The sequence below is a fragment of the Mastigoproctus giganteus genome, chromosome 7, assembly GCF_048544385.1.
Source record: "Mastigoproctus giganteus isolate SK-2022 chromosome 7, ASM4854438v1, whole genome shotgun sequence".
Lineage (NCBI taxonomy): Eukaryota > Metazoa > Arthropoda > Arachnida > Uropygi > Thelyphonidae > Mastigoproctus > Mastigoproctus giganteus.
The window spans coordinates 131,763,372-131,779,374 of NC_143581.1; the positions used below are offsets into that span (position 1 = coordinate 131,763,372).

Sequence of the window (16,003 nt, forward strand, 5' to 3'; positions counted from 1 at the left end):
TGCTACTGCAACAGGATCTAGATAATTTGGGCAGATGTTTAACCTTGACAAATGCAAAGTACTGCATATGGGTAGAAGTAACCCTAGAGAAACGAACCAACTGTGTGGTACAACACTTAAGGTGGTAGAAAATGAAAAAGACCTGGGAGTAATTGTGCAGTCAGATATGAAGTTTTCTGAGCAATGCAGACAGGCTGCCAAGGCAAGTCATGGGATTTTGTCAATGATGTATAGGAATTTTGCTAGCATGGAGAAGGAGGTGATTGTCCCTCTGTATAAGGCAATGGTCAGGCCACGCCTTGAGTACTGCATACAGGTCTGGAGGCCTCATTTTAGGAAGGATGTAGATTTACTTGAGCGTGTACAGAGAAGGGCAGCAAGATTGGTGAGGGGAATGAAGGGATCCTCTTACCAAGAGAGGCTTAAGTTCTGCAAATTGCAGTGGCTGGAGACTAGGCACCTGTGCGGTGATCTGATTGAGGTGTATAAGCCCTTGAATGGGTTGAGCACGCTGAATTCTGATGGGATCCTTCCACTTGTTCAGATTACGAACCTAAGGGGACATAATTTCAAATTAAGGAAAGACAGATGTAGAATAGATGTGCGGAAATTTTCCTTTAGCCAGCGGGTGGTTAATTGCTGGAACAAACTTCCATCTGTCATTGTGGAAGTTGATAGGTTGAATAAATTTAAGGAGGAACTGGACAGGCATTTGGAGGGAATGGTGTTATTATTTTTTTATTTTTTATTTTTTTGGCTGATGCTGCATAAGCTCATACACTTGCTTTCTTGCATCACATGCCACTACTACTACTACTACTACAAATCTTGCTTCTTAAATATTTGACATGTGGAATAAAGCCCATCCGCTCTTCCACACTCACTTCCAAGTACTTGACTACAGTTTCATATTTCAATGAGACTCCTTGAGCATGTATAAGTGGACTTCTATTCAAGCTTAATAGTCCCTTTAATAAGACCTGCACTGACTTTGCCTTTGAAATTTAACTTATATGAATTTGCCCACAATATTAAGTCATTTAATACCTCTGAAGCACGATCTTCAAGTTGTGATCTTGCATTCCCATATACACGAATAAGCAGATCACTGGCATATGCTATTAAATTAATTCCAACATAGTGTCAATTCAGAAACTCATCTAAAACTATAGACCATGCATGAGGCCCGATCACCAAGCCTTGAGGTTATCCTGTTTCCACACTTCTAGAGATCTCTGTGTAGTCAGTTTTCACAATAATACTTCTATTACTAAAGTAATCTCCAAAAACATTATACAATTTATCAGCGATCCCTACTGCTCTAATTCTTGACAATATACTTCCATACCAAAGCATGTCAAATGTGCCGTAAAAATCTACAAATAAGCCCAGCACATATCACCCCTCATACTCCTGAACATATAATACCATTCTAGTTATGCACCCTCTGTTGATTTCCCTTTCTTATAGCCATACTGGTTGTCAGAGGACATATTTCTTTGTTCATACCTAATCATCAGGCAGCTAATGCACAATCTTTCATAAGTTTTGCTATAACTGGTAACAGAACTATGGGACGATATGAACCAGGCTAACTTGGCAATTCATCAGGACTTTTTATTATAAACAGTAAATCAGCCAATTTCCATGCCTGGGGAAAGGCATCCTGCTCAAGCAACCCATTAAAAGATTTTACAAACAGGTCTGTTCCTATTTGACATGCTCTCTTTAACACTTTTACCTCAATAAAATCTATGCCCACAATCGGCCATCCTTTGCCTGCTCTACAGCACCTATTACCTCCTCAGAAGTGAATGAATCCTTATCGACACCAGAGGAATAACCTCCATTGCCAGAATTTATCCATAAATGATCTTCAGACAAATGGACATCTTGCTCACTAGGAAATAATTTATCTAGGATCATGGTTGCAGATTGCTGCCAATTTAAAGTTGTTATATTTACATTTCCAACTGAACAATTTACATCTCTAAAATAATATTTCTCAGTTAGGAGCTTAAAAAGAGAATTCCACGGGTTTCTTGATCCTTTTTTCCCGACATACTTCTTCCAAAAAGACTGCGTTGCTTTGTCGATATCTCTAACATAACTCTTTCTTAAGCTTTTGTACTCATTATAATAAACATTAGACATTTTAAAGTCATGAACTCGTCTATAATGATAAAGTTGCTTTCTTACATTCCTCGATTGTTTCTTCTTATTCTCTAAATCCATGCTCCACCACTGAACTCTTTGATGCTAGATACATTTTTTCCTTCAATTTCTACTGGTGTTAACATATTTCAGTTTAGCATTAGCATTAGTAGAGGCATTTGATGCAAGAAAGCAAGCTTATGCAGCATCAGCCAAAAAAAAAATAAATAAATAAAAAATAACCACTTCCAATTCACCCCTCTGTTCGTTCAAAATACCTGTCCAGCTGAACCTTAAACTTATTTAGGCTATCAACTTCCACGACAATGGATGGAAGTCTATTCCACCAACCAACCACCCGCTGGCTAAAGGCAAATTTCCTCACGTCTATCCTACATCTGTCTTTTCTCAATTTGAATTCATGCCCTCTCAGGGGATTATTCTGAGCAAGAGGAAGAATCCCATCAACATTGAGCATGCTCAAACCATTCAAGGCTTTATACACCTCTATTAGATCACCTCGCTGGTGCCTAGTCCCCAGACACTGTAATTTGAAAAACTTAAACCTTTCTTCGCAAGAGAACCCCTTTGTTCCATTCACCAATCTTGTTGCCCTTCTCTGTACTCGTTCCAGCATCTCTACATCCTTCTTGACACGAGGCCTCCAGACCTGTATACAGTACTCTAGGTGTGGCCTGACCATTGCCTTATACAGGGAATAATCACCTCCTTATCCCTGCTAGAAAAATTCCTATATATCATCGACAATACACCACGAGCTACTCTTGCAGCCCGTCTGCACTGTATGAAAACTTCATATCTGCCTGCACAACCACCCCGAGGTCCCTTTCATTCTCTACCACTGTCAGTGTAGTACCACGCAGTTGATACGTTGCTCTGGGGTTGCTGTTTCCCATATGTAGTACTTTACATTTGTCAATGTTAAACTTCATTTGCCACCTCTCAGCCCATCTGCTCAACCTTTCCAGATCCTGTTGCAGTAGCATAGTGTCAGTAGTGTCCTTGACAACCCTGCCAACCTTCATATCGTCTGCAAACTTGGACATTAAGCTTGATATACCATCATCAATACCATTTATAAATACAGAAAACAATAATGGACCCAATACTGAACCCTGAGGGACTCCACTAATAACATTAGTCCACGATGAGCAGTGTCCATTGATTACCACTCTCTGTCTTCTGCCCCTCAACCACCACTTTATCCATAGTAGCAATTTGCCTCCAATGCCACACTGCTCCAATTTGTGCAGCAGTCTTCCATGTGCAACAGTATCAAAAGCCTTTCTAAGATCCAAGTATATAATATCAAAGTTATTCCCTGCATCCAGTTCTTTTGTGACTGCATCATAGTATCCAATCAAATTGGTCAGGCAAGACTTCCCCTTAACAAAACCATGGTGTGTCTGAGCTATAACCGAAGTCTTGTCTAGATGATCCTGCAGTGCTTCTTTAACCAGTGCCTCCATTAATTTTCCGGGAACAGAAGTTAAACTAACAGGTCTATAATTACTTGTGTCGCCCTTTGATTCTCCTTTGTGAATTGGGGTCACATTTGCACATCTCCAGTCCATGGGTACTTCCCCTGAGTCCAAGGAAGCTCTCATAATTATGGCTAAGGGTTTGCTTACTTCCTTTGCTGCCTCCTTTAATATAACTGGATAGATCCCATCCACCCCAGGTGCCTTTCTTGTATTTATCTTCAACAATTTCTCCTCCATTTTACTCTCAGTTATTACAAGATTCTCTAGCTTACTGCCAGAGTTGAATACACCTCTGGCATTCCCCTCACTGAATAACTCCTCATGTGTGAATGTCGATGCAAAATATTCATTCAGTTTGATAGCAGGATCATCAACAGTTGACCCATCGATATCAAGTGGACCAATCTGATTCATCCCCCTCCTTCTAGAGTTTACATAAGTGAAGAACTCTTTGCTGTTTTTCTTTGCATCACTTGAAAAAGATTTCTCGTAATCTGCCTTCGCCTGCCTAACCTCCTTTGTAACTTGGTTACAGATCAACTTGTATCTATCATAGGCTTCTGTGTCACGTATTAATTTGTTTGTATCCCATGCATTTTTCTTCTCTGCCATATGTCTCATTAGTTCATCTGACATCCACTTAAGCCTAAACCTTGAACAATATTTCTTATTTGGTATGTAAAGCCTAGTAGCTTCCAAGATAAGTTCTTTGAATACTTCCCATTTTGAATTTGCTGTTGGTAACATCATCAGTTGGATCCACTGTATATAATTTAAATACTGTCTCAGTCCATCGTAGTCGCCTTTACGAAAGCAATAACCCTTCCCTTTACCCCTAATAGTAGTTACCTCTTTGAGTAAATCCCACTTCAGCACACTGTGATCACTGCCACCTAGTGGTTCATTTACCTGCAGATTCTTAATGCATGAAGAATCACTACTGATAATCAAATCAAGAGTATTACTCCCTCTAGTTGCCTCCCGAACATGCTGATGTAGAAAACAATCATCCAATAAATCCACAAAAGCCTTGTTAGTGTGTGAGTGACCAGCCCCCAAATTCCAGTCAATATCTGGGAAATTAAAATTCCCCATTATAAGACTCTCTGATTTACTGGCCCACTCTATTTCCCTGTACAGTTTCTTATTATACTCATCAGAGTCATTAGGCCTATAGCATACTCCTACTCTCAATTTTGATCTCCCAATGCTTATGTCACACCAAACTGACTCGACACTGCACTGTCCAGCAATGTCGACTGGCTTCACTTCCTTGGATTTTATGTATTTCTTAACTAATAGCATAACCCCTCCTCCCTTCCTATCCTGTCTATCCTTCTGTAGACATTGTACTCCCCAAATTCCAGTTCTGCATTCCTTATATTGACGGGCTGCAAGAGGCTGCAAAAGGCACCTGGGATGGATGGGATCAATCCAGTTATATTAAAGGAGGCAGCAAAGGAAGTATGCAAACCCATAATTATGAGAGCATAATTGGACTCAGGAGAACTTCCCACGGACTGAAGTGCAAATCCAATTCACGAAGGGGGAATCAAAGTATGAGAGAGTAATTACAAACCTGTTAGTTTAACTTCTGTTCTGGAGAAAATAATGGAGTTACTTATCAAAGAAGCAGTGCAGCATTATCTAGACAAGACTGCTGTAATACAGCATGGCTTTGTTAAGGTTCTGTTAAGATTCTGTTTGCCATATTTGTGAATTAAAGGAACATGTTCAAGCTGATTGTACTTGTTAAAGAAGCATTGCAGGATCATCTAGACAAGACTACAGTAATAAATCAGATAGCATGCGTTTGCTAAGCTGAAGTCTTTGTTTGACCAATTTCATTAGATACTATGATGTGGTCACAAAGTAACTGAATGCCAAAAATAATTGTGATATCATATACTTGGATTTCAAGAAAGCTTTTGACACTGCAGCCCATGGAAGACTACTGCACGAATTGGAGTAGTATAGCATTACAGGCAAGTTATGCTACAATAGATAAAAGGATGGTTGAGTGGGAGAAGACAGAGAGTGGTAATCAATAGACACTGCTCTTCGTAAACTAATGTTCTTAGTGTAGTCCTTCAGAGTTCAGTGTTGAGCCCATTGTTGTTTTGTATATTTATCAATGATATTAATGAAGGAATATCAGGCTTATGTCAAAGTTTGATATTTGATGATACAAAGGTTGGCAGAGTTGTTAATGACAGTATGCTAAATAGCAACAGGATCTGGAAAAGTTGGGCAGATGGGCTGAGAAGAGGCAACTGAAGTTTAACGTTGGCAAATGCAACGTACTGCATATGGGTAGCAGTAACCCCATAGAAATGTACCAACTGTGTGGTGTTACACTCAGGGTAGTCTGTTGTCTGTCTGGTTTTTTTTTTAGGAGCATTAGCAACTAAGGCCATATTGCTCCGGGATATGTGTTGGTCATTCCCTGACCTTTCCGCATCCTCCGTATTTGGTGGTGACGGGCTCGAACCCCGGTCTAATCAAGAAGCTTGTGCTACGCACTGCTGCTCCTTCCCACCTGGCTACAGAGGTGCCCTCAGGGTAGTAGAGAAGGAAAGAACTGGGGGTAATTGTGCAGTCAAATATGAAGTTTTCTGAAAAGTGCAGACAAGCTGATGGAGTAGCTCATGTGGTCTTGTCAATGATATACAGAAATTTTACTAGCAGGGATAAGGAGGTGATTTTCCATTTGTATATGGTCAGGCCACACCTTAAGTACTGTGTACCGGTCTGGAAGCCTCATATTTGGAAGGATGTAGAGTTGCTAAAATGAGTACAGAGAAGGGAAACAAGACTCGTGAGAGTAACAAAGGGGTGCTCTTACGAAGAAAGGCTTAAGTTATGCAAATTGCAGCATCTGAAGACTAGGCACCTGTGAGGTGATCTGAATGAGATGTATAAGGCCTTGAATGGATTGAGCAGGTGCTATGCTGATGGGATTCTTCCTATTGCTCAGATTACAAACCTGAGGGGGCATAAACTTAAACTGAGGAAAGACAGTTGTCAAACAGATGTGCGGAAATTTGCCTTTAGCCAGTGGATAGTTGATTACTGGAACAAACTTCCATCTGTCTTTGTGCAATTTGATGGCTTAAATAAATTCGAGGAAGTGGAAAAATTTCAGAGCAAATAGATAGATGAAATAGTTTTTTTTTTTTTGGCTGAAAGAATAACTGCATATCGTTACTAAGCTCTGATGGCCTGATTTTTTTTTTTTTTTTTCTTTGTTTCCTTACATGTCACTACAAGGGATAGTTGCAAATTCATGTCATAAGAGATAAATTTTAGACTTTTTCATACAACTGCCAAATTAGTTCATTTTGAGTACAGTTTGCATTTTCCCAATAGAAACTCAAGTTATTCATTGGGCAAAACAGTCAAACCATACATAGAATACATACAATTTATAGCTGTAACATACTTATGCCTCATGACTTTAGCTGCCTTGCCACAAAAAGTAACACCCTCTGATGGTAGCCTCAGGTAAAACTGTACACACAAAATATTATTTAGTGCCAACTAAATGAGGTAGTGGATATTCTGGCCTATATACACAGAGGTTGGGATAACATCAAAATTTTAATCAGAAGTACAAAATACATACAAGGTTCTCCACATCCTCTAAAAAAAAGACAAAAGGATCATTCTATAAATGAAGCCAGGTGATGGCTCATGGCAAAACAGGCAAACCATACATAGAAAACATACAAATATCCCCAGGGACTCACATCTGGTGAGTATGGGCTTGGCACACCAGGATTCTGAGATAGACATCATCATTCTTCTCTTTCTTGGTGATTCCTTTTCTACTCTCTCTCTCTCTCTCTCTCTCTCTCTCTCTCTCTCTCTCTCTCTCTCTCTCTCTCTCAGAGTAATTCGGAAATTTATTTTATGTGGTGCAGCATAAGCCTCAGGCTTCCTTGCACTATATGGCTAGTAATAATAATAATTTTTAGTTGAAACATACTCATTCCTCATGACTTTAGTTGCCTTGCCACAAAAATTAACACTGTTTGGTAGTGGCCTGAAGTAAAACTGTATATAGTGAAACCTGGATAAGAAGTTTGAGTGACTGGAGGTTTAGAACTTACAAGGGAAAACTTCTTAGAAGGGTAAATGACCTTAAGGGTTTGAAATATTAACTACACAAATAAAAAATGAAAAGATACAGATATATAAGTTAAAGGTAATTTTTAAGTAATATTTCAAAATTTATAAATATTTTACTCTGCCTATGGGAAACATTTTTAAACTGAGGATTTCTAATTGCTTAACGTTCTGTTCATTAAACTCATTACCAAGTTGGAAGAATGAGCTCCTTTGGAGTTTCAACATACCTTAAAAAGTCACAATTACAATAAGACAGAGCAACAATCCATTAAGTAATTCAGAACTGTTCACAACCATCAGAACTTAACAAGGTTGACGTATCCAGTTATAGATAATGATGAAAACAATTGCAATATATCACTCCCATTATATCAAAATGTTTATACTTAAAAAGGTTTTGGCACTGAAAGCCTCTTTCCAGAAAATTCAATAATCAAACAAGTTAGTGCACAGTATCATTTTAGTTCGTAGTAATTCACCAAAGTAGGTGAAATGGCATCGTTTTTGTTATATCTCATATTGTCAATGTCTTCACAATGAATTGCCCTGATATTGAACTACCTTCGACAGTGGATTCTCGAATAGGCAACACTTCATCAGTGGATTCTCAGCGGATAACACCACCCAGGGATGGTGGTATCTGCCAAGAATAAGTAACGTTAGTCTTCTCCAGTTGCGAAGCGTTGCTTATTTGAAATAGTGCAATACCAGGGCAACTCGTTAAAGGCATCCACAATATGAGATGTAAAAAATTATGCTATTTCACCTACTTCAGTGAGTTATACGAACTAAAATGATGCTATGCACTAACTTGTTCAATTACCAAAATGTTTATATTGCTTAATATTTTTTTATATAAAAATAAAGAATTTCTATATTTAAAAAATGTATTAAGTGGGAAAACATAATTATAATAATACACCGTGTATTCATTATCACAAAATTTTTATGCGGGAAAGCTTTCTACCTGAGAAACTTCTTACACAGGAAAATAATACATTACAACTAGGGCTCACAATACCAGTCAAAAATCTTAATATGGTATTTCAGTATTTTTAATTTATGAAACCGGGATAACGGTATCAATACTGATATTCCAAAAAATTTTCTTCATTTACTGTTACCTATAAAGTATGTATGCTACTGCTAAGTGTATACCATGAACCAAACAAAGCTGCTGTTCGGCATCGATTCCTTTACCAAATTTGGTCAAAATAGATGCACCATCAGTTGTTACAAAAATTGCATCTTTAGAAAGAGAGAGAGAGAGACCATATTCACCTATTCTTTTCTCTACAAATTTGAAGCAAATATGTGCTGGCATACTGCCATACACACGCACTAATCCAATATTTCACAAAATTCCCCCGATTGAGGGAACATTTAAATATCGTCTATTGCGTACTGATGTCCACTTGTCAAAAGTCAGACTACATCTTTTACCTCCTGAATTAAGATAGAAATAAAAATAGCCAATAGTTGAGCTATTTCATTTACTACTGTTTTTCGAATATGACCGTTATTAAATTTGACTATTCGAATATTAAATTTAACATCAAGTCATATTCGAATGTTAAATTTAACAATCGAATATGACTGTTATTTTGTTAATGTAACCATTAACAAAATAGTACTGTAATCCAGTACGATTTTGTTACTGGCAATTTGGATAAATCACTAAAATCTGTCTTGATCAATCCTTTTTCGATATCAACGGAAGTAGAGAAAAGATGGAATGGTAAGCCATCATAAGCCAGTACTTCTGGCAGTTCTCTTTTATTGTTCTTGAAGTAATCAATCAATAAAAATTGCAGCTTGCCTATTTCATTGTAGTAAGTTCATGTTCATCATTCTCTAAACTAAATGCTCACACACATCTTTTTCTTAAATGTACATCAAGTATTTTCTTAAAATGAGTAAAGAGCCCACTTGTAAATCCCCCACCAAATCAAATTTCTTTTGAACATTTTTTTACATTGTGCTAGCTGACTATTTTTTTTCCCTATCAAATAATAACACTACACTGAAGACTTATCGCTTCCATTTCTGTGTTCAACAAAGACATTTTTGTGTACACTGGGCCCTGTAAATATAAAATTAATTTAAATTAATAACAATTCAAAATTAATCAAAAATAAAAAAAATTACCTTTTTGACATTTTATAGCACTATATCTGTATATAGCCACCCCCATACATTATGATTTTCAAGAAAATATATGAGAACGTTACCTCCTTTATTAGACTAGACAAAGACAGTAGTAAATTTAAAATTGAGAAAAGAGTTTGAAAAGGGGTTTACTGCGAAGTTGTTTACTGCTGCCCTTAAAGAAGATTTCAGAAGATTACACTGGTCACAGAAAGGAGTCAATGTGAACGGAGAGTACCTAAACCATTTACGATTTGCAGATGACATTGTGATCATAACACACGAGATCCTGAAGATTAGAGGAAAACCTTAATCAGTTATGTAGAGTTAGTAAGGATTTCGGACTAAAGATGAATAAGGCTAAAAAAAAGGAATGATGAACAAGTATGCCACAGAAAGGAAGATAATCATTGAAGGAGCAGTAATGGAAAAGGTGGATTCATATCAAGTGATTAGTTGTAATAATGATAAATGGCTGGAAGTCAAGAGAAGGATAAATTTTGGATGGATAGCATTATATGAGGATCAATATACCAATTTGTCTGAAATGTAAAATAATGAACCAATGTATACTCCCCACCATGACTTATGGAAGTGAAACTTGCGCACTCGCCAAAAGAATGGAAGAGAAGTTATGAACTACACAGCGAAGAATGAAACAGATATTAGAAATCAGACAGTGAAATAAGAAGAGAAACACATGGATTAGGCAGCAAACTCAAATAAAGGACATTCTTATCAAAACTAAAACACTGAAATGGTCTTGGGCAGGACATAGCTCGAAGACATGATGACAAATAGACTAAGAAAGTAGTCATAGTAGTGGCACGTGATGCAAGAAAGCAAGTGTATGAGCTTATGCAGCATCAGCCAAAAAAAAAAAAAAAAAAAATCACACCATTCCCTCCAAATGCCTGTCCTGTTCCTCCTTAAATTTATTTAACCTATCAACTTCCACGACAGATGGAAGTTAGTTCCAGCAACTAACCACCTGCTGACTAAAGGCAAATTTCCATACATCTATTCTACATGTCTTTTCTTAATTTGAATTTATGCCCCCTTATTATTAGGTTCGTAATCTGAACAAGTGGAAGGATCTCATCAGAATTCAGCACGCTCAACCCATTCAAGTAACAGAATGGTACTCAAGAGAAGCTAAAAGAAAACCTAGAAGACAACGGTGGAGATGGACAGATGAAATTCATGAGTTTGTGGGTAGTAAATGGATGGCCATTGCAAAAAACCGAAGGAACTGGAAAGTTGCTGGAGAAGCCTTCATCCTGCAGTGGATTGAAAATGGCTGATGATGATGATGATATCCGTATTAACGAAAGAAAAATTTTAGTCATACTAAATCTTTAACATGAAAACATTTTTCACATTTGGTGAGGAATTATGTGAAAAACATGATTCCTCAACAAGCTTAAACGTAACTGACATTTAAGCTTGGTGAGGAAATCGAATCAGAGTTTCAAGACGTTTTCAGGTTTCTGTTACATTTGTATTGTGTATAACAATCCCTCATTTGCAAATTCAGCAATATTAATTAATAATTTATTGTTGTCGATTTTAAAACCTTTATGTGAATAAATCATAAACAATTATTTTTTAAATTAGTACCGAAAAACCAGTATTTTTGTATCAATACCAGTATTTAAATACCGGAATTCTGGTATTCAGGATCTTGGTATTGTAAGCCCTAATTACAATATACAGAGTTGAAATTGGGAATTAAGAAACCAAACATAGTACAAGGGAAAACTTCTTATGCAGGAATTTCTTATCCTGATTCTACTGGACACACACACACACACACACACACAAAATGATATTTAGTGCCAACTAAATGAGGTAGATATTCTGGTATAGATACTTAGAGGTTCGGATCACATCAAAATTTTAATTAGAAACAAAATACATACAAGGTTCTCCCCTTCCTCTAAAAAAAAAGAGAAAAGGATCATTCTATAAATGAAGTAGTAGTAGTGGCATGTGATGCAAGAAAGCAAGTGTATGAGCTTATGCAGCATCAGCCAAAAAAATAAAAAATAAAAAAATAATAACACCATTCCCTCCAAATGCCTGTCCAGTTCCTCCTTAAATTTATTCAACCTATCAACTTCCACAATGACAGATGGAAGTTTGTTCCAGCAATTAACCACCCGCTGGCTAAAGGAAAATTTCCGCACATCTATTCTACATCTGTCTTTCCTTAATTTGAAATTATGTCCCCTTAGGTTCGTAATCTGAACAAGTGGAAGGATCCCATCAGAATTCAGCGTGCTCAACCCATTCAAGGGCTTACACACCTCAATCAGATCACCGCGCAGGTGCCTAGTCTCCAGCCACTGCAATTTGCAGAACTTAAGCCTCTCTTGGTAAGAGGATCCCTTCATTCCCCTCACCAATCTTGCTGCCATTCTCTGTACACGCTCAAGTAAATCTACATCCTTCCTAAAATGAGGCCTCCAGACCTGAACGCAGTACTCAAGGCATAGCCTGACCATTGCCTTATACAGAGGGACAATCACCTCCTTCTCCATGCTAGCAAAATTCCTATACATCATTGACAAAATCCCATGACTTGCCTTGGCAGCCTGTCTGCATTGCTCAGAAAACTTCATATCTGACTGCACAATTACTCCCAGGTCTTTTTCATTTTCTACCACCTTAAGTGTTGTACCACACAGCTGGTTCGTTTCTCTAGGGTTACTTCTACCCATATGCAGTACTTTGCATTTGTCAAGGTTAAACATCTGCCCAAATTATCTAGATCCTGTTGCAGTAGCACACTGCCATTACTGTTATTAACAACCCTGCCAACCTTTGTATCATCTGCAAACTTTGACATTAAGCCTGATATACCTTCATCAATATCATTGATAAATATACAAAACAACAGTGGACCCAACACCGAACTCTGTGGGACTCCACTAATAATAATAGTCCACGAAGAGCAGCACCCATTGATTACCACCCTCTGTCTTCTCCCACTTAACCATCCTTTTATCCATTGTAGCAACTTACCCTTAATACCATTCTGCTCCAATTTGTACAATAGTCTTTCATGCGCAACAGTGTCAAAAGCTTTCCTGAAATCCAAATATATGATATCAAAATTATTTTTTGCATCCAGTTTCTTTGTAACTACATCATAATATCCTATCAAATTTGTCAGACAAGACTTTACCTTAACAAACCCATGCTGTGTCTGAATTATTGCTGCAGTCTTGTCTAGATGATCCTGCAATGCATCTTTAACCAGTGACTCCATTATTTCACCCGGAACAGAAGTTAAACTAACTGGTCTGTAATTACTCGTGTCACCCTTCAATCCTCCTTTGTGAATTGGGGATACACTAAGTCATGTGTGTCAGCTCATACTTGAGACAACCAAGTATGAGCTGACACACATCCACTGAAACTAAACAAATCCACTGGAATTAAAAATTTGATGGAATACATCCATCTTGATCAAATTGAAACAGCAATACCTACTTTAGAAGAAATACAAGAAAAGATTGAACTGTTAAAAAATAATAAAGCTCCAGGCCTGGATGGAATTGCCTCTGAATCAATTTAAAATGGAGGAAAACCTAACTAAAAAAAACTATATGAATTAATTTACCCCAGGGGCTCAACATCTGGTGAGTATGGGCTTGGCACTCCTAGGGGTTTGAGCTGGATATCATCATTCTTCTCTGTCTTGGTGATTCCTTTCTACTTCTCTCTCTCTCTCTCTCTCTCTCTCTCTCTCTCTCTCTCTCTCTCTCTCTCTCTCTCTCTCTCTCTCTCTCTCTCTCTCTCTCAGGAATTTTTTTTTTATTTTTATTTTTTTGGCTGGTGCAGCATAAACCTTAGGCTTCCTTGCACCATGTAGCTAATAATAATAATCATATTAATATTTGAAAAAGAAGAAATATCAGCGGAATGGAAGGACTCAATAATACTACCAATTTATAAAAAAGGAGATATACAGGAATTCCATAATTGCCAAGGAATATCGCTACTCTATTCATGCTACAAAATTCTATAAAACATCCTACTAAAAAGAATTACCCCATTTGCTGAAGATAACATAGGCGAATACCAAGCAGGATTCCAAAGGAATAGATCTACTATAGACCAAATCTTTATTTTAAGACAAATTTTGGAAAAGAAATGGGAATACAATCAACCAGTACATAACCTTTTTATCGATTTTAAAAAAGCCTACGACTGGAAAGGCTTATGGAAAAGCTTATGGAATATTCTAAAAGATTTTGGTATTCTACAAAAATTGATAAATCTGATAAAGATGTGCATGGATGGTAATAGGGGTATTATTCTTTCTAATGGAACCAAATCAGAAGCATTCAATATCACAACAGGTTTATGACAGGGTGATGCCCCTTAACCAATCCTTTTTAATCTTGCTTTAGAGCAGTGGTTTTCAACTGGGGTGCCGCAACAAAATTCCATGGGTGCCACGTAATTTGGGTTTAAGTTACTTAAACTTATTATTTTTTTTTAAATTTATATGTTTATTTCGTTATAAAATGGTGTACAGTATGGTAGGGGTGCTGCAAAATAAAATAAATTACTTAGGGGTGCCGTTATTAAAAAAAGTTGAAAACCACTGCTTTGGAGAAATGTATCAGGGAAATAAACTAAGAGGGTACAGATAGAACAATGATCCTAGGATTTGCAGGTGACGTAGATCTTCTAGTTAGCGATAATCCGGAAAATGTAAAAAATATGTTTAAAAAATTAAGCATAGCTGCTGGAAAAATTGGACTCTAAATTAACCAAAAAAAAAACTGAATATTTAAAATTTGCAAGAAGTGATAACAACCAAGACAAATTTTATAATTGATAATCTGTACTTTAAAAATGTAACCTCATTCAAATACCTAGGCTCAATGATAAATAATGAAAATAATACCAACACAGAAGTTAAGGCTAGAATCCAGGCAGAAAATAGAGCATATTTTTCAATTCAGCATCTTCTGTCGTCTAAAATTTTATCACAGACTTAAAATAGAGTTATATAAAACCTGCATTAGACACATAGTGCTATACAGAGTAGAAACCTGGAATACAACTATCCATGATAACAATATGTTACAACGATTTGAAAACCAAATACTTAGAAAGATATTTGGACCCATCAAAGGCAACCAAACGGAAGAATGGAGCAGGAGACGTAATATAGAACTCTACCGAAATTATAAATCACCACTGATTGTTTACAAAACGAAGGCGATGCGACTTAGATTGCTAGGACATATTGAAAGAATTGAAGATTCCAGTGCAAACAAACAAGCATACCAATATATACCAACAGGTAAAACACCAAAAGGATGCCCCCGTCAATGATGGAAGGACAATGTGCAGTGGAACCTAGAGGAGCTTGGAATAACAGATGGACAGATCGAGTGAAGGACAGAAAGGAATGGAGGAAGATTGTGCTTGCAGCCAAGAACCTTAGAGGTTCACCGAGCTGAAGAAGATTTGATAAAATTTCTTTAAAAAAATTACCTTTCCAGTTGTTCCATCTCCAATGATAACAAATTTAAATTGCTTTTCACCTGCATGCCCATCTGCCATTCTTCAATGCACAGATACAGTTTCCTCAAAATGCACAATCATACCTAAAAAAAAAAAAAAAAAAAAAAAAAATACCAATCACAAAAATTAAGCTATAATACTACATATTCAAAAATAAATAATATGGTTTTAAATGTATTTTCATAGGTACAGTACAACACAGACCCATGCAGACATCAAACAAACATGGAAACAGAACAATGAACTATTGCAGCAAACATGTTCACCTTGGTCAAGGGTGGGAAACCTTTTTACATTGGAAGGCCATATTTTATTTAACCAAGATACTATTAGGCCACATATGCTGAGAATTTCATATATACAAAAAAATGATTTTTTGTAGCCATATTTACAATTTTAATTACAGCCTGTTATTGTATGAGGAATTTATACAAAAAATTACCGAATACATTTATTTGTTTAGCAATGATGCTAACAAAACTAAAAATGGGTGAACTTAGACAACAAACCATTTA

The 16,003-nt window shown here is 36.9% G+C and overlaps 1 protein-coding gene across 3 annotated transcripts in view; it reads right to left on the reverse strand.

Annotated features, from left to right (window-relative positions):
• Positions 1–16,003, reverse strand: part of LOC150083206 (ras-related protein Rab-28-like) — a 158,944-nt gene that overhangs the window by 87,639 nt on the left and 55,302 nt on the right. For all 3 annotated transcript variants that reach the window (XM_090377909.1, XM_090377908.1, XM_090377907.1), the window contains exon 2: positions 15,459–15,571. In XM_090377909.1, the coding sequence (XP_090234035.1) occupies positions 15,459–15,527 (69 nt within the window). In that variant the 5' untranslated portion in view covers positions 15,528–15,571. The remainder of the gene's footprint in view (positions 1–15,458; positions 15,572–16,003) is intronic.